The following is a 23,742-nucleotide window of genomic DNA, read 5'->3' as shown; positions in this document are numbered from 1 at the left end:
ACGCATTAATAAAGAAAAAAGACACAGGTAGAGAGAAAATTGGCGAGCATTTTCACATGTTGATTTCTCAAAATTGAATTTGTTATGTCGTGAAGATTGTTCTCTACTAAAAAAAGCAAAGAAATCCCACTTTCAATAAATACAGTATGGCCCATCCATTTTCAGCTCGCTTTCTGGTTTTCTTGGAGTAGATTGTTGAAGGTGATCGCCTGATCGGCATTCCCTCAGCTTAATTTCTATTACCACTGTAACTGTTTTGGGTAAAACATTGCATGCTGAATATGTGTATTCTGTATCTGTTGATGAATTTTAGCTGAATAGGCCGTCATTTATTTTTTAAGATTGCGGTTTTTTTCGGTTGTGGGGTTTATTTACTTTATATCACTAACTACTCCCTCCGTCCCACGTAATTTTACACACATTGATCCGGTACGGATTTTAAGAAATGTAATGGAAAGTGAGTTGAAATAGTTGGTGGGATGTGGGTCCTACTTTTAAAGTATTAGTTTTATAATAAAATGTGAGTAGGAATGAGTTAGTAGAATATGAGATCCACTACCAAAAAATGGTAAAAGTGAAATGGGTAAAATTATGTGGGACGGCCCAAAATGGAATACTGGGTAAAATTATGTGGGACGGAGGGAGTATCTCTTACTAATAGCGAACTTCCCCTTAAACCACCGGAAAACCTTCATGGTCGCCCCCTCCCTTGGCCGCCAACACTGTCCCGAAGAAGAAGGCCAAGACCAATTTTTTTTCTAGGCTGCTAATTATTGATGTGCAGACCAATTCTTTTGATTATTTTAGGTTGTCGAGAAAAATTGTGTGGTATGAATATCAAGGAAGAGTTTTCTCTCTGCTTCTCTTTCTCTGGTTTTGAACGATAAAACCTTTAAAAGGGAATAGGGAAGAGATGTCTTTCCCTTTTTCATTGTTGACTTGGTCAAAATAATAACTTAAGAGCATCTCCAACGGGGCTAGCGGGCCGGCTAGCCGATTCCCGGCGCTGGCCGGTCCGCTAGCCGAACCATTGTAGGCGGCGAGCGGCAAAACGTCGAAGAAATCGGCGAGCTCACGCCGGTTTACAGGCGCTGCCGATTCGCTAGCCGGTCGGCTGGCCGCCATTGCAGGCGCCCGATCGGCTAGCGATCGGCCAGCCCATTTTTACTGTCTTTTTGAAGAAATGGAAGAAAGAGGAGAGATACAGAAATGGAGAAGAAGAAGAGATGAAGAGACAGGCACTTTTTATTATTAGGTTTTAAATGAACTTATTCGACTTTATAAATGGACTTTAAAGTTGGGCTTTTAGGCTATCAAATTAAATTTATTTAGTTAAATTTTAAAGATGAATATTAAAGTGAATCTTAATAAATGGACGTATTTAACTTTAAATTAATTTCGTATCTATGTCGTAAATTTAATTTTGTATTTTGTGTGATTGTAATTTTTTTTTTAATGATGTAGTTTTTTAGGACGCACTTTTTTAATTTAAATAAAATTAATGAATTTTTTATGTCTCGTAAATTTAGTTTCGTAATTTGTCGTAAATTTAATTCCGTAAATGTAGTTATTTTTGAATTATTTTTATTGCGGCTGGCCTAAGGCTAGCCTATTTGAGTAAAATGCTGATGTGGCAGGTGGATTTTTAGTGCTGATGACGTGGCAGAGAGAGAGTGGTTGGCCTATGGCTGGCCTATTCTTATTGTGGATGCTCTAAGAGCATCTCCAACGACGGCTAGCGGACCGGCTAGCCGATTCCAGGCGCTGGCTGGTCCGCTAGCCGAACCATTGGAGGCGGCGAGCGGCAAAACGGCGAAGAAATCGGCAAACCCACGCCGGTTTACGGGCGCTGGCCGATTCGCTAGCGATCGGCCAACCCATTTTTACTTTGTCTTTTCGAAGAAATGGAAGAAAGAGGAGAGATGCAGAAATGGAGAAGAAGAAGAAGAAGAAGAAGAAGAAGAAGACAGATGGAGAAAACGACACTTTTTATTTTTAGGTTTTAAATGGACTTATTGGACTTTATAAATGGACTTTTAAAGTTGGGCTTTTGGGCTATCAAATTAAATTTATTTAGTTAAATTTTAAAGATGAATATTAAAGTGAATCTTAATAAATGGACATATTTTTCTGTAAATTAATCTCGTATCTGTGTCGTAAATTTAATTCCATATTTTGTGTGATTGTAATTTATTTGTTTTTTTTAATTATGTAATTTTTTGTGTGAGTGTGAATGAGTGTGAGTGTGAGTGTGAATGAGTTAGTGGAATGTGGGGTCTACTACCAAAATGGTAAAAGTGAAGGTGACAAATTTTTAGGGTCGAACAAAAAAGGAAATAAGTGACAAATTTTCAGGGGCGGAGGGAGTATTACAATCCTTTATTTTTGTTCTGTTTTATGTATGGCCAAGACATGGGTTAAAATTAGACAATTAAACCATGAATCATCTTAATGGAGTACTAGTATTTAGTGGTAGTAGTATCTTTTATGATTTATTTTTATTCACGGTAGATAACTCAATATTTTAATTAATAGTATGACAATATTAATCCAAAATTAAACTTGTAACTAAAGTCATTTCGTTATAAATATCTATTCAATCATTTGCAAGCCAATCACTCTAGCCTCATACTAAAAAGAAATTCAAAATAAAACAATAATAATTACGTAAGCCTCATGCTTGAATAAAAAAAAATAGTAGTATATCAAATTATAACACATTATTTTTGGTGTATTTTGAGCATGTTTTTGTGAAACCGAAGGATAAAGGCGCAATGGTAATATCCGCCTCCTCCATTTTTTTTTCTGGATCCGCCACTGATTAGAAGCACACTGTCTTTGTTGCAGTAGCTTGGTTTTAAATTTAAAACCATTCAACAAGACTTGCAAGAAACAACAAAGAACAATTTTGGGTTTAGAGAGGCAAATGGAAGCCTGGAAACAAAATCCAGGTGCGTGGAGCGTCCTCCATATATAAAGGTGAAATAAGTTTGACATTTTCCACGGAGATTGAATCCCGTGTTAGATTACAATATGGTTTAATCATAATGTTGGTGTTAATAGAGAACAGATGCTATTATAAACTATTTGGAGTTTTGCACTCAAGGATGTGCTACTGATATTTGATTTTTAAATTATGTACTTTCTTGAATCTTGCTATTTTGAATTTTTCCGTAAAGCTTTGCTTTCCTGCTTTAGACCAAAACAGAGAAGAACTAACCATCCGTAAGGACAGGTTTATATTTCTCCAATAGGACATGTTTTAGCTCTATAGTTGTCTTTCTAAAACATGAGTAGTTTTCGGTGTAGTTCGTAATACTTGTTGTTGTTCCCGTCATGAAGTTCGAACACTTTATTTGTGGATGAAGAGGTATGGCCCCCTTCAACTCAGTTCTGTGGCAGCAATGGCAGAGGAAGAATCGCATCGATAGTCCTGAATAATCACTAGAAAGACCACTGAAAATGGTATGTGTATAACATGAAAGAGAGAGAGGCAATCAGGACAAAAACTGCAAGCCTTTACCATAATTTCAAAGTTCTTTGGAACTCAATGTTCACTATGTTACCATGTTTTTAGGTTAAAATTGGTCGATGGATTTGTACATTTTTTAGTACTCCGTTGAGAAATAGTATGTCTAAATACGTTGAATTGGCAAAAATTAGAAATGTGGGGTTGTTGTAGAACGTACCAGAATGTGGACCTCTGAATGAATGCCACATATTGAGAAATCCAAAAATAAGATGATATAAAAACATGAGGTTGAAAATGATGAGTTGGTAATTGAGTTGGTGCCATGGATTCAATCCTCTCCTCCTCCACCACTTTCCAACTGAGAAACCCCCTTCTCTCCCTCCACCAAACTCCATTATTCTCCTCCAAAATCACCATAAGCAAATCACAAAGAACCTTATCCTCTCTCAGAATATCTGCAGCTTCACAATCTGCTGCAACTTCCGCCGCCACGGCTTCTTCCATCGTGCCATCTGAAATGAAGGCATGGTCCTACTCCGAGTATGGCGGCGTCGACGTGTTGAAGCTTGACAACAATGTCGCAGTCCCTGAGATCAAGGAGGACCAGGTTCTGGTCAAAGTGGTTGCCGCTGCTCTCAACCCTGTCGATTCCAAAAGGCGAGCCGGCAAATTCAAGGCCACTGATTCGCCTCTTCCGGTAACTCTCCTTTCCCCTTTTCGAAACTAGCATGATTCTGCTTCTGCTTGTTGATATTGTAGTTAAACATAGATTCATAATTTGTTCATCCAAATGCGTATTAGACTGTTCCCGGGTATGATGTTGCTGGAGTGGTGGTGAAAGTAGGGAAGGAAGTGAAGGATTTGAAGGAAGGAGACGAAGTTTATGCAGATGTGAGTGAGAATACCTTGGAGGGGCCTAAACAGTTTGGATCCTTGGGGGAGTACACCGCCGTCGAGGAGAAACTGGTTGCTCTTAAGCCCAAAAACATTGGATTTGCAGAGGCAGCTTCCCTCCCTCTTGCACTTGAGACTGCCTATGAAGGCCTTGAAAGAGCTGCATTTTCCCAGGGCAAATCCATTCTTGTTCTTGGCGGAGCCGGTGGCGTCGGATCCCTCGTCATTCAGGTAGTGATGAGAGCTGAGAAAAAGTGTTCTTGAAATCTGCCTAACTCTCTCTTCTTCTCCTATCAGTTGGCGAAGCAAGTGTTTGGCGCTTCGAAAGTGGCTGCTACTGCTAGCACACCAAAGCTGGATCTTCTCACAAGCTTAGGAGCTGATTTGCCTATCGACTACACTAAACAAAACTTTGAAGACTTGCCGGACAAATTCGATCTAGTTTTCGACACTGTTGGTAAGATAACATACCTGAAAATGGATGTCTCAAAGTAAAATGGTGATTGCTGATGTGGGAAATGGGAACAGGGCAAGGCGATAGGGCTGTTAAGGCTTTGAAGGAAGGTGGGAGCGCTGTCGTCCTAACTGGCCCGGCCGAGCCACCCGGTTTTAGGTTTGTGATAACTTCGACAGGAGAGACCCTGAAGAAACTAAATCCTTATCTGGAGAGTGGGAAGCTCAAGGCCATTGTGGATCCTAAGGGGCCATTCCCTTTCGACAAGGTTCATGAAGCTTTCTCGTATCTGGAAACCGGTCGTGCTACTGGAAAGGTGGTCATATATCCTATTCCTTAGATTAATATATAATCAAAATCACCACAGTTATAAGAACAGAGAACATTAACTTTCACATGCCTTTTTGGCCATTTCAATAAGGGAAAGGTTGGTATTGTTCAAATACATGTCACTTCACTCAATGCACACACTTGCAAGGTTTCGAGACCTTGGCTATATCTATAACGGAAAATACCAAAAAAAATGTAGAAAGTAACCTCATTTTACAGTGAAGAGACCTTATTCTGTGGCGATGAAATGCCAGTAATATACAAAAAGCATGAATTAATGTTGGTATGGCTCATAGTGAGAGAGAAGGGGAAAGGTTGAAGTCGAGATTCCAGAGCTCGAATGCGCAGTTGACAAAGTCGTAGTGGCCTCCCATAAGCGACAGAGTTTTTTTCACCACAGCTTCCCTCACAAAGGGATATGTTAATAGGTTCCCCAGAGAAACATTCACTGCCTCCTGTTCATCATCATCATCACCATAACCAGTTTATATATATCAGATTCTTTTTCTCTTGCATTATATCAAAGCATCGAATGACTGGTTGAGGATTCGTTACCTTCTCCAGATGAGTGCATTGTTCGCCAAAATCCAAGTCTTTACATTCGGACCGCACCTTCGCCTTAGCCACCTTACAGATGTTCACCCACTCTTCTATGAAATCACTACAACCATTCGCAGAAAAAAATACAGTAAGTCGTAATAAAATTTCCTTTCTTGTTACTAATGGTGAAATTATGCGTCTTTAACACAAAATGCAGGATGAAATTAAAGTACAAAAGTATGCAACAAAGACAATAGAATAAGACATGAGGCAAGATTGCAATAAAAAAGGATAAGAAGCATAAAATAAGCACATTCCGAGTACAAGTAGTGATACTTTTGTATAAGCTACTGTAGGGTCCTATTCTAATGCTTATAGCATCGTAATCCAAAATCAAGACTAAATCTCCACCCTTGGATTTTAAAATGAGTGGATGAGATTAAAGCTCACAAATCTCACTAAATAGTAGACAAAATATCAACAAAAGGATAATATCGTCATTATGTTATCATATGATAATTTTCGTGAGTGTTTTTTTTATATCAACATTGTGTATTACAAATATCAACAATATGACATTAGAATATCAACACAAAGACAAGAAAATATCAACACATTTTTATTGAGATTGGACATGCATAATATTGAGATTTTGCCTATAATATATTGAGATTTTTTGTTGCATTTGTTGAAAATAGCATCAACATGTATGAAAATTGAAATATAATTTATCAAATTTCATCACCCGAACATCGTCGGAACATATGCAATTGAGATCTCGTTGGAATCCTTATTAAATTATCTTTAATTTGATATATTTTTTGCAAAAAAATAATTTAAATTGAGAGATGTTACGTAAATTTAAAGATTTGAGATGATTTTGAGGAGAGAGAAAGTAATTAGTTATAATTACTATGTATAGGATAGGATTTGACATTAATATCCTTTTAATTTAATTAATAATTATTTAAATTTAAAATATATTATACTTGGCATAATATCAACCACGAGATCTTCTAATTTAATGGTTAAAAATTGGTCTCAATTTTGGATTGATAATTAGTTAGCAATTGATCATATCCGGCCATTGTAATAAAATAACAAAGGGATGTGAAGGGAACATAACAGAACACTAACCTCTGCGTGGTCCCATCATCAGGGATGGACATGAGGCCCTTTATCCCTCCACAACAGCTATGTCCAATTACTAATATATTCTCCACCTAACAATACAAATTTCTTCTAATCAATAAAAATCACATGTATCAAAGAATAAATACTAAAGTAAACATTTTTTCAACTAATAAAATGACTCATTTGGCGTTGTCTATATTAGTCAAATTAAATCATTGAACAAAGTAATGATTATGAGGATGAGGAATCTATTCCCAGCTAGTTCAACATGCGTGAGCACCTTCTGTGGTGAAGGGTACGAAAAGTACTGGCATATGATTGATGAATAGTTTAGTTTATGCGATTTAATTCAGAATATACCTAAAACTATTTACTTGATCACCCTTCAACTATAAGATGGATCTTCCTTTTTCTTAAAGAGAATTTGAAGCTGTTTAGTACTGATTCCCACAGCCAAATTTAAGTTTTTGATTGAATTTTGGAAATTATGACTATTTGACTTCCACATTAAGGAACACTTTATCCTAAAGGAGAAAACAACACTAGCAAAAAAAGTGTTTGTGGAATTAGGTTGTCCTGTGGCTGAGAAAGTGGCACATATATATATATTAATACCATTAAGAAGTTTGTGGTATATGTCTGCAGAATTTTTCATCTTTCCACATATACTAACCACAACTTTTACTTTTGGTTATCAACTTATTAAGTTGTAGATAAGCACGTACAAATAATTGTTGACACCAAGAAGAATTAAGGTTTATCTACCCAAAAAAAAGTAGACAAACTTTATGATTTTTGCAACTTAATCCAAAATTTTAATTTATACACAAATATTGATACTTGATTGAAAGATACATCTTTCTAAGATAATTGACTCCAGTATTAAAAGTTTAGAAGTAAAATTAAAATATAAAAAGTAAAGAATAATAACCACCTTCAGATGAATCACTGCGTATTCAATTGCAGCCCCCATCCCTGAATATTTCTTCTGCAAATATTAACCATGGTTAGCTTACTTGGGAAAAGCATCACGAATAAATAGATAAAGACACTTGAATACTTTATTAAAGAATTAAAAGTAGTATTATTATTTGGGTTTGGTGTTTACCTGATCATATGGTGGAACCATGCTAGCAATGTTCCGCACCATAAAAGCCTCACCAGGTTGGAAATTCAATATGTGCGAAGGGCATACTCGCGAATCAGAGCAAGCAAATACCAAAAACTGCGTTTATTCATTACATCAAATTTTAAATGGTAAACTGTCAAATAATCCAGTCTTGTTGTATACATTAATTTTGATCTTGTGATTACCTTTGGAGTTTGGGTTTTGGACAGTTCCTCGTACAAAGCAGGATTTTTCCTATGGAACAAATTTGAGTTTAATAGTGCTAGTAAAATCAAAACTAGACATGGTAGCATGCCAAATGACGTAACACAAAGGGAATTAACGAGGAAGTTGATTGTAATTACGATATAAAAAATGAGTAATGCTTATCAGTTATCGCTACTTGTTGCACCTATCAATTATTGGCGCAAATGAAGGAGGACCACTCATTTCCCACTTGAATCAATCCCATCAAAATAGTGGAAAGATCCCATCTAATGAATGCTTATAAACATCACGTCCTAATAAATAAACTAACTAAAAAAGTCGCAATTAAGGCCCCTGGTAATTAATTAAATATTCGGATCAGCATAGGGTTAACACCGTAAATTAACATCTCCAAGAATCTCGCAGTTATTTTTTATTATCATTATTTTATGGTTTAAAACGCATTTAATTTCCATCTTATCCTCAAAAATCTGAAATGAAAGTCAACATACTCGTAATTGTCCTTCTTGAAATGCTCGAACCCGGCCTGAATCCTGGCAACCGGGTCGAAGCCCGCCTTTGAGGCTGCCGCGCCCGAGAGCTCCGTCATCAGCTTCTTAACCTTGGCCGCTGCTGCACCTTCCAATTCGCCGTTCTCACTGGAGGACAAAAATAATAAAGCAGTCAGGGTGGGGCCCAGGGATGAATGGGTGTTGAAATGAAATTCCTGATGATTTATAGGCCGACTAATCCGGCCGTAGCGGAAGATAGCTTCATCTGCCTCGGGAAAGGCGCAATTTAGTTTTCTGGTGGGGGAATCCCGAGGCCAGAATCGGAAGAGAATTGAATACCTCAGAAGCTTCTTAAGTCCTGCGATGGCTTCCTCGTATACCTCCAAAGCCATTTCACTCTCTTTTCTGCACAAAACAAAAAAAAAATGTCCACAATTTATCTAAATACATCATCCAAATAAACTTGCCTAAATTCATCAAATGTGCATGCTAGGTCGCCAATTTTATCTCCAAAAAGAATCACAGGTTGGTCAAATCGAAATTAACAAATCTGCTGGAATATAGATTTTGTATTCAACCTCTGATCACAATGATCCGCCCAAAAAACATGCTAAACATTTTGAAAATCCCCAAAACAATAATTGTAACTGAGTAAACAAGAGATCGCATGTTAAATGTTGGATTCACGGTGTGAGAATTAAAAATAAATGGAAAGGAATGGAGGTAGCAATTGGAAGAAATAAGAAGGAAAAAAAAGGGGAATAATGAATCGTGGGGGAGGGGATGATGATACGTACCTTTTTCGCCTGAGAAATCTTTTGTCTCTGACTCGGAATAAACCAATGCGTCCTAAAGGGCAGGCCGATCTTGTTCTATTATAGTAGTGCGTATGGGTGAAGAAGTAACCATGGTTAGATGATGCCTAACCGTGGTTAGTGAGAGATGACTGAATATTCAACGCAGCAGGCAGCAGCACATCAAAACGTGTGGGACTGGACCGACTCGGCCTCACCCTTTTTCTCATTTTTTTCCTCTTTCTAATTACATTTTCCTAATCTCGATTGCTTTCTATATTTCTTCACTCTAATTTATGCTCACTAGTCACTACAACACTAATATGTGTATTTTGTAAACTCTCATTAAATCTGACAAACTGCTCAAACACTTACGTACGAGGATGATAATTTACTCAATTAGGATTCACTAATCATTAATTAGTAACTACAATTCACAGATTACATTTATGATTCAGTTAAATGGAAATAACCTTACAATTTACAATATTTTGTACTAATATTTTAGAAATGTTATATGGAAGATCTACATCAATTGATTAAAATTCATCAATTTTAATTTCAGAAACAAATTGTACATCATCAAAATAATAGACTTAATTTTTTTCGCAGCAAAGTAGACATGTATCTGAACAAATTCTCAACAATCACAAAAACCGACATGGTGTAATTTTTTTTTTTTTATCTCAGACAGTACTCTAATTTCTCGACAAATTTCAAGCCAAGTCACATAAACCTTTTTTATATGTTTAGTTTTCTCCATATTGATAAATGATATCGTTACGTCACTGAATACTATACTAGTAAATATATATGTGAGAAAACCAAATAATAAAATAAGCCTTAATGAACTGATTAATAATTATCGTGATATGTAAAAAAATTAATTTTTAATTTATTTTTTCAGTTTTTTAATAAAGAAATATTTTGATTTTCTACTTGTCAATTTGGCTTCCGCGTGTTTCAAATTGATGATGTGGTTAAGTTAATTGTTAAGAGTGGTAAGAAAAATGATACAATTCACGGACAGTATCGTATTTGTGAATTTTTTGGTTATATTAGATATAATTTCATCTAAATTAGACATTGTACGAAAATTAAGAAAAACATTAAAATTCATGATTTTTACGACTGATTTTTAGACTTCCAGGATGAACCAAAATTTGACCAAAACTCATTTTTCTGATAATTTGCCAATAGTTTTAAAATTTGTACAGTTGCTGTTGAAAGAACAAGAAAGAATTTGGGACTGTTTCATTGGATGGAGAATTTATCCTTTTATTACTATGTACTATATAATTTAGTGACAGAAAATTCCAAGCTGTTCAATAATTGCCAGATTGCAAGAGAAAACTGCAAACTTAATTGACGTTGCCTATCTATATTATTGCAGTGGGGACCAATGTTGAACTGCTTCCGCCCAAAACGGATCATTGCCTTTGCTCCAATATCAATTTTCTTACTTATATCAAAGCATAACTTAAATTAATTAACTCGATAAAGTGATATCCAATTTATATAATACATCATAGTACAATATCTGGAATCACTTCTATTTGTAGATATATTTGACAAACTCTTCCTAATCCCTATAGAGCGCACAACTTAATATTTAATTGTTTTAAACACTCTTATTGAGGTTGAGAATGAATCAAAACTAATGAAACTACGTCAAAGTTAAGTATAGTTAACAAAATCACTACTTTCCGATGGCTTAATTAAGTCATGAGAGGATAGTGTGGCTAGTGGGGGTTTTAGATGGGCAAGTCAAATGCCAACCTTTCGAATCATTGATTATCTTCTTCATTATATATTCATTCCTAGCTATATGTATCCATTAATTTAGTCAAATTCTAGTGTTTTATAAAAAAAATTCTTATGTGCTCTACAAAAAGTATGACTTAAATCCAAAAGGGGGAGGGCATGTATAAATTATAATTAAGGACCCATTTATGCATATATTTTTTCTTTTAAAATGTGCATGTTGGCGGAACACGCATTATTGTAGTGTGCTAACCACTTTTTATCAGAATGCTTCTATTTAAATTATTTCGAAATTGTAAAGTTATCGAACCCGACAATGTGATACTATTATCTGCATTTGTTCGATGGGTTTTGGTGATAATTAGTGATTAGGTTATCTTATTATCAAATTCTGGATCCGCCTTGGGCAATACTCATATTTTTTTTTTAAACATGGATAAATTCATAATTAATTAGTGTATTTGTTCTGTCATTATATTATATAGTACAACTGAAATCGAAAGTAAACGACAGATGCATCATTGCATATAGTGCAATCTTCTTTATCCTTCTTTCCCAATAATACTAATTTTCCTTCAAAATTTATGGCATATTTTATTAATTAGTAGTCAGGTGATATGGAGATAAGATCCAAAATTAAATACAGATGTGGATGCGATTTGTCAACCCAAAGAGGAAAATTACTTTAATATAGTGTGTAAGATTAAAGTCTAATATTGATTCTCTATATTTGTTCAAAAAAATCAGTTTACACATTAAGTATTTAAATTTAAACCTAAATTATATATTTTGGAATAATCATTAAATTGCACTTTTGTCTTATTAGTTAATTAATTATCATTCTAATTAACTAAATTAATGAGTTAATTATCATTATAAATTAAAAGATTTAAAATACTTAAGTTAGTAAAAAAAATCCCACAAATTATATCATGACGTATTTTAAAAGAAAATTTCTTTTTATTTAAATTAATTTTTATTGTAAGTAAAATAACATGAATTTTAAATATTAAATTAATTAGGTTAAAATAATTAATTAGATTGATAATTAACATATTTATATGGTCAAAACGAAGTTGGCCGTTGTGGCTCAAAACATATTTTTTAGGATAATAAATTAATTCACTTAATGTGTATATAACTATATATGATAAAAATGAATTGGGCAAATATAGAGAATCAATTTTGAATATTAATCTAATGTGTATATACCGGAATACTTGGTTGTTTCATTGAATTCTACTACGACCTTTTCTATTTGTTTGAAAGGGAAAATAAAATTAATTGCTAAATCAGTTTTTAGGAAAATACAAAAGGTACTTTTGATAGTACAAAAAATCTCTTTTGTTATTGGGAGAAGATGGAAATTTTTTTATCATAGTAATAATTAAATGGTGAAGTCAACTGCCAAAGGTTTTTTATAGCAGAAAATATCAGGAAAAAGAAAAAAGAGATGGCACGTTGATTTGTAAATTTAAATTTATACTAAGTGAAGTAATTGTAGGTAAAGTAGATAATGAGGAACAAAATTTTTGGAAAAACATTATTACTTATAGTGTTTGCTCTCTTTCACAAATACATTTTCATATTTTCACAATTTAAATAAAACTTTTTATTTACTACAAATAATACTTTTTGAGAAACTCAAATAAATATCTCTTTTTCTCTCTATTTATAATTACAAGTCGATAAAACTCATCATACAATCAAATAAGAATTGTATCTATAGTGAATAAGACTTCACTTTAAAACAAGCTAAGACTATAAAAGTCTTATTCGATTTTAAAAATAGTTTTATTTCACTACAAAAAAGGAGGTCTTTCCCGAGCACCAAAGTAGTCGGCAAAGAGGGAAATATGCTCGGCATATCCAACTTTACCGAGCACTTCGCGAGTACTTAAGGTGCTCGGCTTTCTCTTCGTCGGCATTTTTACCCGAGCGCTTCTTGGTGCTCGGCTAACTGGTCAACTACCAGCATTGGCGAGCACCTATGAGTGCTTGTAATGCAGCAAGCACCTAGTGGTGCTCGGCACTTTCGAGAGGTTAACACTAAACCAGCGAGCACTGGCCTACTTCGAGCAGGTTTGCGAGCAAATACATGTGCTCGTAATGCAGCCAGCACCTAGTGGTGCTCGGCACTTTCGGGAGATTACACCCGAAACCAGCAAGCACCGGCCTACTTCGAGAGGTGTGCGAGCACATACATGTGCTCGTAATGCAGCAAGCACCTAGTGGTGCTCGGCACTTTCGAGTGAGAACTAGTTGCACCGACCACTTCGAGCATGTTAGCGAGTACGGCCATGTGCTCGGGAAATTGATTATTCTGATTTTTATATATATATATATTCTAAAATTTTAATTATTTAATAAACTATTAATAAATAAATAATATAGAAAGCTTAAATAACATTAAAAAGATAAATTGTTTGACAAAAATATATAAAGATAAAGGTTATCTTACAAAATACCACTAAACTACACATTTTTCAATTGTCCCAATTTTTCATTTAAAAGGCTCGTCATTCGTTCTTCCATTTGTTGCTCCCTCCTAGCCGCTTCCTCACGCACTAGTGCAATTTTCCGATCTGAATCGGCTTGCACCTTTTCAATTTGTAGCTGCATTTGATCACGATATTCTTTTAACGCGTTGCACGACCATTTCATCGATCTAGCTAGCATTGACGCAGTTAGAACCCACAAATGAGTAAGTAGCCAATGGGAAGAATATGATTGTTGTTTGCCCGGACCAGAAATTTGTTTTCTTTTCTTCACCTTCCCAAAAAGCTCCAAGAAGATGGCTTCATGATCCGGGTTCTCTATTCCTTCAGCCCGTAGTTCTTCAACCCGTGCCATAACGTCATCCTTCCATTAAACAAACATGAGAAACATTAAAAATGTGTAACAACAAAGGGAGAACCTCACAAGCAACAAGCTGATCATATCATACAATTTTGTACAGCATTATAAAGCTACAAATTCAGAAATCAAATCTGTGATTAAACCCATCATTATCAAATCAGAAATCAAATCTGTGATTAAACTCAAAACTCAGAATGAATAAAGACCAAGATTCAACACCAATCCAATCTCTTAGTTTCTATGACTAGCAGTGATGTATGACTGGCAGTGATGCATTGCTGAAAGTGTGTTTCTATTTCCTATGCGCTTCACCTTTTACCAGTAATATGCAGACTCTCATAGTTGCACAGAGACATATCAAGTTATTGTTAGCTATGCAGAGAAAAATTAGTAGTTCACTACTAAGCCAAGTCTCCAATATACAAGGGCATTCCAACAACATTTCTTTAATAAATATTGCAAATCAAGATACCATTGCATACATTCAGTTGTCTATAGCTGGATCATGCAGTAGGCTATAGCAGAACGCGCCTCTTAGTTCCGAAATATAAAGAGGCATTAAAATTTGTCATCCAAACTGTAAGTTTCTTTGCTACAATTTGTGCATAAGCAGGGTAAAATTATGCTTGAATTACCATTCAATTCCACTAGAAAAAAATGTTTAGAGAAACAAATGTCTGACTCTGGAGAAAATATTGGGCAGAAAAAACAGTTTTCAATAGTGTTCCTATATAACTACAAAGTTTCGAAGGTCATTGGGATAAAAAAAAATACTCATAGCAAAGTGAAAGACATGCTAATTCAGATAAGTAGTTTTAGTTATAGTTTTTCAAAAAGTTCAACTGAATTCCGTTTAAAGCTGGACACAATAGCTACTACCTAGAGCCAATGTTATTAAATAAAAACATCCATAAAATCATTCAGTGAAGTGAATGCATAAATCATAAATCATAATTTAACTGACCATGCATGAAACAGATTAAAAACCTTCCCTTTGAAAAAAAATATATAAATTATCCTTAACCTTCCCTTTGAAAAAAAAATATAAATTATCCTTGTGAAAAGACTTACTACAATTTGTTGAGCACGTTGCGAACACAAGTTGCCTTGTGAATCACCGTTCCTTAGCTTGTGGGTCTGTAGAAAGAAATCCATAAATGGAGGAAGCTTTCCATTGTTCTCTTTGGCCTGAAAACAATTTTCAACATAAGTATAAAAGTAACAAACAAATCAAACTAATGAAATATTATAAGTTTTACTGTTTTCGCTGTTGTCTCGGCAAATGATGTAGATCCATTACACTGTGTGCCAAGTGCAGTCTCAAGCCCTTGTCTACGGTTTTCAGAGCACCTCTCAGAAGCTGCAATACTCTCGGGTAAATTCCAGCCTTTCTGGTAATTCGCCCATTGGGCATCTGTGTAAAAAGAAGGTTTCTTTGTCTTCTTTTTATAATAGCTAATAAAATCCCCGTATCTGAGTTTACACTTGCTAACAAAAGACTTTTTACACTCGTCTTGATCATATGCCTCACAATTAGCAAATTTCTACAAATTAACACAAAATGACAATCAAATTTAAACTACAAAATAAGATATTTAAGATTGTAAGTAATCTTACTAAAAGAGGGAGAAAGAGAGATAAAGATAGAAAAAAAATATATCATGCACAAGTTTATCTTAAATTCAGCCCAATACGTGGTGCTCGGAATATGCTAAGCACATAAATAGTGCTCGTCTGTATCAGTAAAAATAAAATGAAATATATTGATGTAATAGATTTAAGAATATCTTAAAATTGTTGGAATGTTTCATGAATATATATATTTTTTTGGGAATTCGAAAAACACTGCATATATATTTTAGGGTATATTTTATGCTACAAAATTGTTGAAGTATTTATGAAAATATTTTTTTAGGAATGCCGAGCATAGGTCTCGTGCTCGGAATATTCCGACCACGGACATAGTGCTCGCTACATCTATATAAATTACACATTCACGCTGCATATATAATTACTGGAATGTTTTAAACAAGCCGAGCACCATTTAAGTGCTTGGCAATTGCCGAGTACCTTAAAAGTGCTCGGCATTTATATAAAATATAGTATAAATAACAATTATTTAACAATAATAATAATTTTAAACATGCCAAATATTTTTATTAGTACACATAAATATCACGAAAATTTTTCATGTATAAAAATTAGTGGATCATTCACCATATTTATTAAAATCTATTTTGAACATAAAATATCAACTTTTTTAACAATTGCCGAGTACCATAAATGTCCTCGGAATTATATAAAAGTATTATAAATACTCTTTATACAATGCCGAGCAACTTTGGAGTGCTTGGCAATTGCCGAGTACCTTAAAAGTGCTCGACAATTATATAAAATATAGTATAATTAATAATTATTTAACAATAATAAAATTTTCAAACATGCCAATATTTTTTACATGTATACAGAAATATCTAGAAAAATTTGCATGTGTGAAAATTTGTGGATCATTCATCATAAATATTAAGTTTGGTGCTCGCTATATTTATAAATTAAAGCCTCGTCTATTATTGCTGGAATGTTGCATTAAAATATTTTACCGAGCACGTATCATGTACTCGCTAATACATTTATTATGCGAGCATATTTCGGGTGGTCGGCAATATTCGAGCACAACGCTTCCCTGACTCAAATTGCTAAACCGAGCACGTTGACCGCGCTCGGTATTGCTCGCAAGTTAACTTCCCCATTCATGATATGGCCGAGCACCTTCAATTATGCTTGGAATGTTGCCGAGCACAGTTTAAAGTGCTCACGATTTTCCGAGCAGAATTGAAGGTGCTCGCTAGTGGTGCTCGGTAAACACTCTTTTTTTTGTAGTGTTTGATTCATCTATATATTTTGTTTATATTTAAAAGAAATAATCTCTTTACATTGAGTAAGTCCATTCTCTATTTTTCTGCCTTTTATATTTTGAAGAATCAGCCGTGGATATTAAATAGAAAAATTTTGTCGTAATTATATTCTTTTGTTGTTTGGGCCAAATGGAAAAGGAAAGTCAAAACCATCGATTTAATGCATATATTAATGTTTCATCACATTAATCCAAATATAATATCTTCAGTTCACGGAAAATATTTATTTATTGGGACCATCTGCAATGACAGATATTCAATTTCAATCTTGAGGGATACGTGAAATATGAATAAGCCTAAATTATAATTCTGAATTAACTAACCTAAATAGTACTAGCAATTAACCCGAAAGTAGAAACATTAACTTAAATTATTGTGATATGGATTTTCTGAAAGGCAAAAAAAGGTAATTTTCTTTGTCTCATAAATACCTACAGTATGATTTATGAACCAGCGTTTACATGATGTTCTTTTTGTTTTCTCCAAGATTTTTTATTCATATTATTTTATTTGTCGAATTAATTAGTTGGTTTCTGGATTATATATAGGCTGGCCTACGAAATGGATTAGATCACGGCCCTAATTTATAACAGTGAGCTCAACCCATTTAAAATCTTAGCTGCCCCAACAGGCCTACGACTAATAGTTCTGTGCCTATTCATAACATTTGAGCTAAGCCCATTTAAAATCTAATGAAACATTGTGTATCTTAGTCCATCACATAAAGTGTATAATGTGCAAAATATATTAGCCACAATTAATTCGAGTAAGCTCTAAAATAAATATATAGAGTAATATTCTACTTTCGTATTCCAATAATATGATATCGGGTATTAGTTAAAATATTATTCATAGAAAAGGGAACTTTAAATTAAGGTCATGAAAAATCAATACATCAAGCGTTGTGTTTCAAAATAAATATTGAAATGTGTGGAGTTAGAGGTCCAGTTCGGATGCCTCGAGTCCATGCTCTGACTCGGACTTTGACCCATGTATTTTCGTTTGTTTTCTATATTATTCTCTCTCTTAATTACTCTTTTTCCACTTTAACTAATACTCCTCTATCCCATTAAAAATAAAACATTTTTTTATTATCTCATTAAAAATGAAACATTTTTAAAAATTGAAACAATAATCTCTTTTTTTTTTCTTCTCTCTTACTTTATTTCTTTTCATTAACTCACAAAACAACACTATATAAAATCCTGTAAAAAAAACTTAATTGTTGGATATCGGTGGTGCACACCCTGACTCGATATTAGTATGATATTGTCCGCTTTAGGCAAAGTCCTTACGATTTTACTCTTGGGGTACTCCCCAAAAGACTTCATACTAATGGAGTTAGAGAAGCTCATTTATATGCTTGTAACTCTTGTTCATTCTCCATATGATATGGTTTGCTCCCTTTCATTAATGTTTCATATTTAATGGGCTTATTAACATTTTTCCAAGCAAGTATAAAAAAGAATTGTCTCAAATGCATAGGGACAATGAGAGTATTATTTTTTTTTATAACCGATCGATCTGTCGATTGTAAAGTCGATCACCTCACTCTAATAAAAGAGGTCTAGATTTAACATAAATTCTAGCGAATATGTTCCTTGTGAGTACAACAAAATAAATTAGTATTCTAATTTCTATTTCTCTAAAAGAACCGAACCAAGATAAAAGATAGTGAATGGTGACTAGACTTGAAAACTTAAATGTGCAAATGTTGCTTTCCCTTACCAAGAACTAAAATATGCTATAATGACGTAACACGAGAGTAGTATATAACGCAAAAAAGTCCGGCTAAATTTTTATTTATGCACATATAAATTATAATGGCTATTTTTGTCTTTCACTTCCTAAATTATTGCGTCTACAACTTTTTTTTTTTCCCAACTATAGATAAGCTAATATTCTTCCCACTAATGATCTTCCGCCCATTTGCACCATACGTACTTTAATGCACAAATTGACTCAATTTGAATTTCGAATATGTTGTCATTATGAATGAGATTATATAGCCACATAATTTTTCTCTTTTATGATATTAATATTATTATTCACCTAAATAAATTTTAAAAAAGCCGAGTTTGATAACTACACCTTTGGTGGCCACTTATACATATGTTTCCATCGTTTCATCACGCCCTATACTTTAAAATATGCTTTATACTTTTGAAAATTTGTTATTTCATGCTTCCATTATATTCTTGTAAGTTGTAGCTTTAATTATTTTGAACTTTATTTTTTATTTTTCAGAAAGTAGTACAAGGCTAAAGCAGGGACCAGATATGTACAAATGAGTTATACTCCATGATAACATTGTTTCATGAAACTTTAGAATTGCAGGAGAATATGAACAAATTTGAGATATACATATTCCAAGAAAGAGTCAAAGATGCAAGAATAAATGAATAATCTCTCGACTGTTATTTCCTTTTCAATATTTAAGCTGTGTCATAACAAAAGATGAATAGTTACTCAAAAATTGATATATATTGATCGATGTACGAGTCTATTGCTCCTCGTTTGTTGTTTGCCTTAATCTCGTTGGTTCTTTGTTGATATTCCTGGTCGCTAATTGCGCAGTTTATTCTGGCTAGCTTTTGGTTGCTTTCTCTTTAGCTTTGTTTTTACGTTACTTTCTTTTTTCGGGCTAGCTTCGTGGTTGATGGGCCGTCTTTTTTCTTTTTTTCTTCTTATTGTTGTATTTCGCCTTTGAGTGTTTTGCATTGTACATCACCCACTGTTGTGCATATATTACTATCTTTGAAAAACGTGCTCACTTATTGTATAACTTCAAAAAGAACAAAGATAAATGTACATAAATAAAGTGTACATTTATGTAATTACTCAGAAAATTTAATTCACTTGAATTAAAATACACATATGTTTTATTATTAGTTTTTTTATTGTATAACAATAAAAAAGAAATAACATGAAAAATTTATGACAATTTTTAATGTGAGTAATAGATTGAAATAATTATGCATTATTCAATTAAAAAATACTAGTATATTTTTTCCTAAATACTAGTAATAATTTAAAATTTTAACATTTTCCTAGATTGTTACAGAATGATTACTGACTAATATTAGATAATTTATAACAAATTAATTAATATTTTTAAATAAATTTTTAATATAAAATATATAAAAAGTTCAATTATGTATATACCATTTATGTACATTTATAACTGGGAGTCACGTGACTCACATCAGAAACTTAAATGTTGTAAGAGATTCAAATTAACAATTTAATTCCCACTTAATTGTTAGATTTTGACGTGATTTCGTACTTAATAGTTAATGCACGTTTTTTTAAGGGAATAGTTAATGCATGCTATACACCAGTATTACACTCTGCCTCCTAATAAATGTGTCTCAAATCTCAATCATATGAATGACACGTGCCGATTCTTCAATTTATATGGAATATATGTTCCCAACATAAAGAAGTTAATGTCAAATTAGTCATATCTTCGATATTTTTGGTAATCTGAATATGAGACGTATAACTAACAATGTTTGATTTTTATGAACGTGATTGGCACAGCAAAGAGGTCGGTTTTCTTCTAATTACTCCCTCCGTCCCGCTTTAACAGTCCCACTGACTTTTCTGCACTCGTTTTGTAAAAATGATAATAAATAGTTAAAGTGGAGATATAATAAAGTAAAAAATAGAATAATATAGAGAAAAGTCTTATCTACATTATTCTCTTTTTTACTTTATTATTTCTCCACTTTAACTATTTATTATCATTTTTACAAAACGAGTGCAGAAAAGTCAATGGGACTGCTAAAGCGGGACGGAGGGAGTACTAATTTATGGATTAATTAAGAAACATGATCTCAAATTAAATCAAAGGTAGAAGTTAAGTTCGAAAGACTCTTCTTTTTGGCCAATGCATACCAGTTGTTTTCAATTTGCCTAAATAAATGAAACCTTCAATTTGATGGCTCGGTCCTGCAATTTTTTGGATTCCCCTACGTACTCCCTCTCCCTCTATTCCATGTTAACAGAGCCTTTTTTTATTTTGAAAACTTATTAATATAAGAACATCCCCAATGGTACTTAGGCCAGTCATAGGCCAGCCATAGGCCAGTCATAGGCCAGCCGCAATAAAAATAATTCAAAATATACTACATTTACGGAATTAAAATTACGATTAAAATACGAAATTAAATTTACGACACATATACGGGAAAAATAATCCATTCCATTAAAAAAAAGTACAAAGATTTTATAAAAAAAGTACATGATTTTTTTTTTTAAAAAAAGGGCTTCAACACACGAGCCCCGCCACTCTCTACTCCTCATCGCCGTCGCCGCCGCCGTCGCCGCTGCCGCCACCCGTGGTATCTGAGCCCATGTCAGAACCCGCTAGCCGTGCCCTCGCGATCTCCAAATCAACACGCATGCTCTCGAACATCTCGTGAAGAAACATCTTCTCCGTGGGGTCAGTGGCGTTCTTCCACTCTTGGAAGACCTTGTACATCTGAGCCCGCGTTTGGTTACGCGAATGGAGAGTGTACTCGAGTGGAGCGGGTGGGAGGGCGGAGGACTGGACCTCGCGGGGCGATAGGGGGGATCCGCCCCTCGCAGCCCGCTGCGCCCGCTTCTGTCCAACCGGGCTGGGGCGACCAGTAAATGAAGGAGGGGATGGAAACTCCTCAGCATCCGGGGGGAGGTCGTGGGATCCGCCGCTGCTGCCGCTGTAGTCGCCGCTATAGTTCAGTCGCTGCTTTTTCGGCCACCCAACGTCGCACCCCGCCCGGAACTTCTCGGAGTCCTTCAACAACAAGAAGCACTCCCAGAAGGTGAACTCCTTATACTTCCCCTCCAAGGGGAACTGACTCGCGGCTATCCTCCGGGCGTCGTCCTCATTCTGCCCACTTCTGAGCTGATGGAGGGCATTGGCGTACAAATTCGCAAAACGGCCCACCGCGGCCCTGGTGCGCTCCCACCCCTTCCGGACCTCCTCGTTGCTGAAGTCCTTCCCGTGCGGGCAGTGCCTCCTATAGGCATCTCTGATCTTCGACCACATGTTGACGACCCGCTGGTTGTTCGCAACCAGCGGATCGTCGCACACCTCCAACCACCCCTTGGCCACCCCGGCGTACTCATCCTCCGTCCACTTCCTCCGGCCAGGGGCAGCGGGCTGCGATGACTCGCCGACCGCCTTGCCCTTCCCCTTCCCCCTCGTCTTCTTCTTCGGCGCGGCCCGCCTCGCTGGAATGGGAGTATCATCTTCCCCGAGATCGATCCCCATATCATGCAATGACAGAAGGTCATCGCCAGTGAACTGCGTCTCCACTGGGGTCGACGTGTGAGACGAAGCCGTCAAAAAATCAAGCGACGGCCGATATATCGTGTCCCCTCCCGGTGACCCCTGAAACCCCCCCTGCATCCCGGGATGCATACCGTGCTGCATCCCCCCCGGCATCCCGCCTTGCCACATCATCCCCATCATCTGCTGCAGCATCATCTGCTGCTGCATCTGGGGCATACCCCCCCACCTGGGCGCTGACTGCCCGCCGCTCCCCTGCCCGCCGCCCGGCATGCCCCACGGCATACCCCCCTGCGCCCCCCACGGCGCACCGACCATCATCCTCATCATCTGATTCCAAGGGATGTTAAACCCCGGGCCCATCTGCCCCCATCCAGATCCCACAGGTACCGTGGGAGTCTGAGATCCACTCGTCGCTGGACTGGACTCGTTGTTGTGATCCATCGCTCGATGATGCTCTTGTACAGAAAGTTAGAGAGTGAGAAAACTCGTTAAAACAAGTGGTGCAAATGAAAATGAAACGAAAATCGCGTTTATATAGGTTTTTTAAAAAAAGAAAAAAAAATCAAAAATCGGCGCTGGCCGATCGGGCCGCCACAATGGCGGCTAGCCGATCGGCCAGCCCACGCCGAAGCGCTAGCCGATTTCGCGGTCGCCGACTGCAATAGTTCGGCTAGCCGATCGGCTAGCGCGACGAATCGGCTAGCCGGTCGCTAGCCGACCATTGCGGATGCTCTAATTGAGTCATTTCTATTTTTGGTAAAAAATAATCATTACTTTTACTTTGCTTTCTCTTCATCTCACTTACTTTATTCATCATTCACTTACTTTATTCATCATTCACTTAACACATTATTCTTAAACTACGTGCCGAAAAGAGATGCATCTATTAACATGGAACAGAGGGAGTACTAGTACTACAATGACCGCCGAGGCTATATATATTATACATTGGAACAAGAAAGACAATTCATAGCCTACTCAACATTTCTTTTGAAATCAATACAAAATTAAGATCAAATTATAGAAATTTAACAAATGTACAAAGAATCATACTTTTATTATAATCTTCGAATAATGCCTGCATACTTCATTTGTTTATATCAAGTTAATCAAACTCAGTTAGATATCATCCCAGACCTCTATCATCATGTGGGCTACATCTCCATACATATGTTTAATTTAATTATATCTATATTTATTAATTGGGTTGCGTTCAACGTTATAATCCAACATGGATTGATATTGATATGTCGTTATAAAGAATATGATTGAAGAGGGAATAATTATGATCATCGGCATGTGCAGTTCCACTTGATATGAGAAACTTTACTTATTAATGGATCCCAGTTTGAACAGAAATTCCTCTTTTATGAGAGCTGGAATCTTGAAAATGGCCTCAATAATTTCTCTCAATCATTTATCACAATATAAAATAACAACAATAATAATTAATAATATTGAAATTTATCACATAATTA

At 35.4% G+C, this 23,742-nt stretch overlaps 2 protein-coding genes across 2 annotated transcripts; one reads left to right on the top strand and one right to left on the bottom strand.

Moving 5' to 3' along the window:
* The first annotated feature begins 3,779 nt into the window (after positions 1–3,779).
* Positions 3,780–5,263, top strand: AOR (Oxidoreductase, zinc-binding dehydrogenase family protein). The gene is made up of 4 exons (XM_048104074.2): positions 3,780–4,169; positions 4,274–4,597; positions 4,664–4,823; positions 4,895–5,263. Exons 1-4 carry the CDS (start codon positions 3,795–3,797, stop codon positions 5,158–5,160), a joined length of 1,125 nt encoding a protein of 374 aa, XP_047960031.1. The 5' UTR covers positions 3,780–3,794; the 3' UTR covers positions 5,161–5,263.
* Positions 5,206–9,540, bottom strand: LOC125205243 (carbonic anhydrase 2-like). The gene is made up of 9 exons (XM_048104075.1): positions 9,449–9,540; positions 8,991–9,056; positions 8,652–8,798; positions 8,139–8,187; positions 7,933–8,049; positions 7,759–7,812; positions 6,828–6,913; positions 5,706–5,811; positions 5,206–5,605 (listed from the first exon to the last, which is right to left on the bottom strand). The coding sequence occupies exons 2-9, from the start codon at positions 9,041–9,043 to the stop codon at positions 5,441–5,443; spliced, it is 777 nt and encodes a 258-aa protein (XP_047960032.1). The 5' UTR covers positions 9,044–9,056; positions 9,449–9,540; the 3' UTR covers positions 5,206–5,440.
* Positions 9,541–23,742: the final 14,202 nt, after the last annotated feature.

The sequence above is a fragment of the Salvia hispanica genome, chromosome 6 (assembly GCF_029641045.1).
Source record: "Salvia hispanica isolate PSC_SH4W2 chromosome 6, Shi_PSC_v1, whole genome shotgun sequence".
In the NCBI taxonomy this organism is placed as follows: Eukaryota; Viridiplantae; Streptophyta; class Magnoliopsida; order Lamiales; family Lamiaceae; genus Salvia; species Salvia hispanica.
Note: the sequence above shows the minus strand (reverse complement) of the source record. Positions and strands in the feature narration are given on the sequence as shown.

Excerpts from the sequence above, each read along its gene's own strand:
- AOR (XM_048104074.2), top strand. The coding sequence starts at position 3,795 with ATGGATTCAATCCTCTCCTCCTCCACCACTTTCCAACTGAGAAACCCC. Across the intron at positions 4,598-4,663 it reads TCGGATCCCTCGTCATTCAG|TTGGCGAAGCAAGTGTTTGG; the intron begins GTAGTGATGAGA and ends TTCTCCTATCAG. Across the intron at positions 4,824-4,894 it reads TCTAGTTTTCGACACTGTTG|GGCAAGGCGATAGGGCTGTT; the intron begins GTAAGATAACAT and ends AAATGGGAACAG.
- LOC125205243 (XM_048104075.1), bottom strand. The coding sequence starts at position 9,043 with ATGGCTTTGGAGGTATACGAGGAAGCCATCGCAGGACTTAAGAAGCTT. Across the intron at positions 6,914-7,758 it reads ACGCAGTGATTCATCTGAAG|GTGGAGAATATATTAGTAAT; the intron begins GTGGTTATTATT and ends TTGTATTGTTAG. Across the intron at positions 5,812-6,827 it reads GATGATGGGACCACGCAGAG|TGATTTCATAGAAGAGTGGG; the intron begins GTTAGTGTTCTG and ends GAATGGTTGTAG.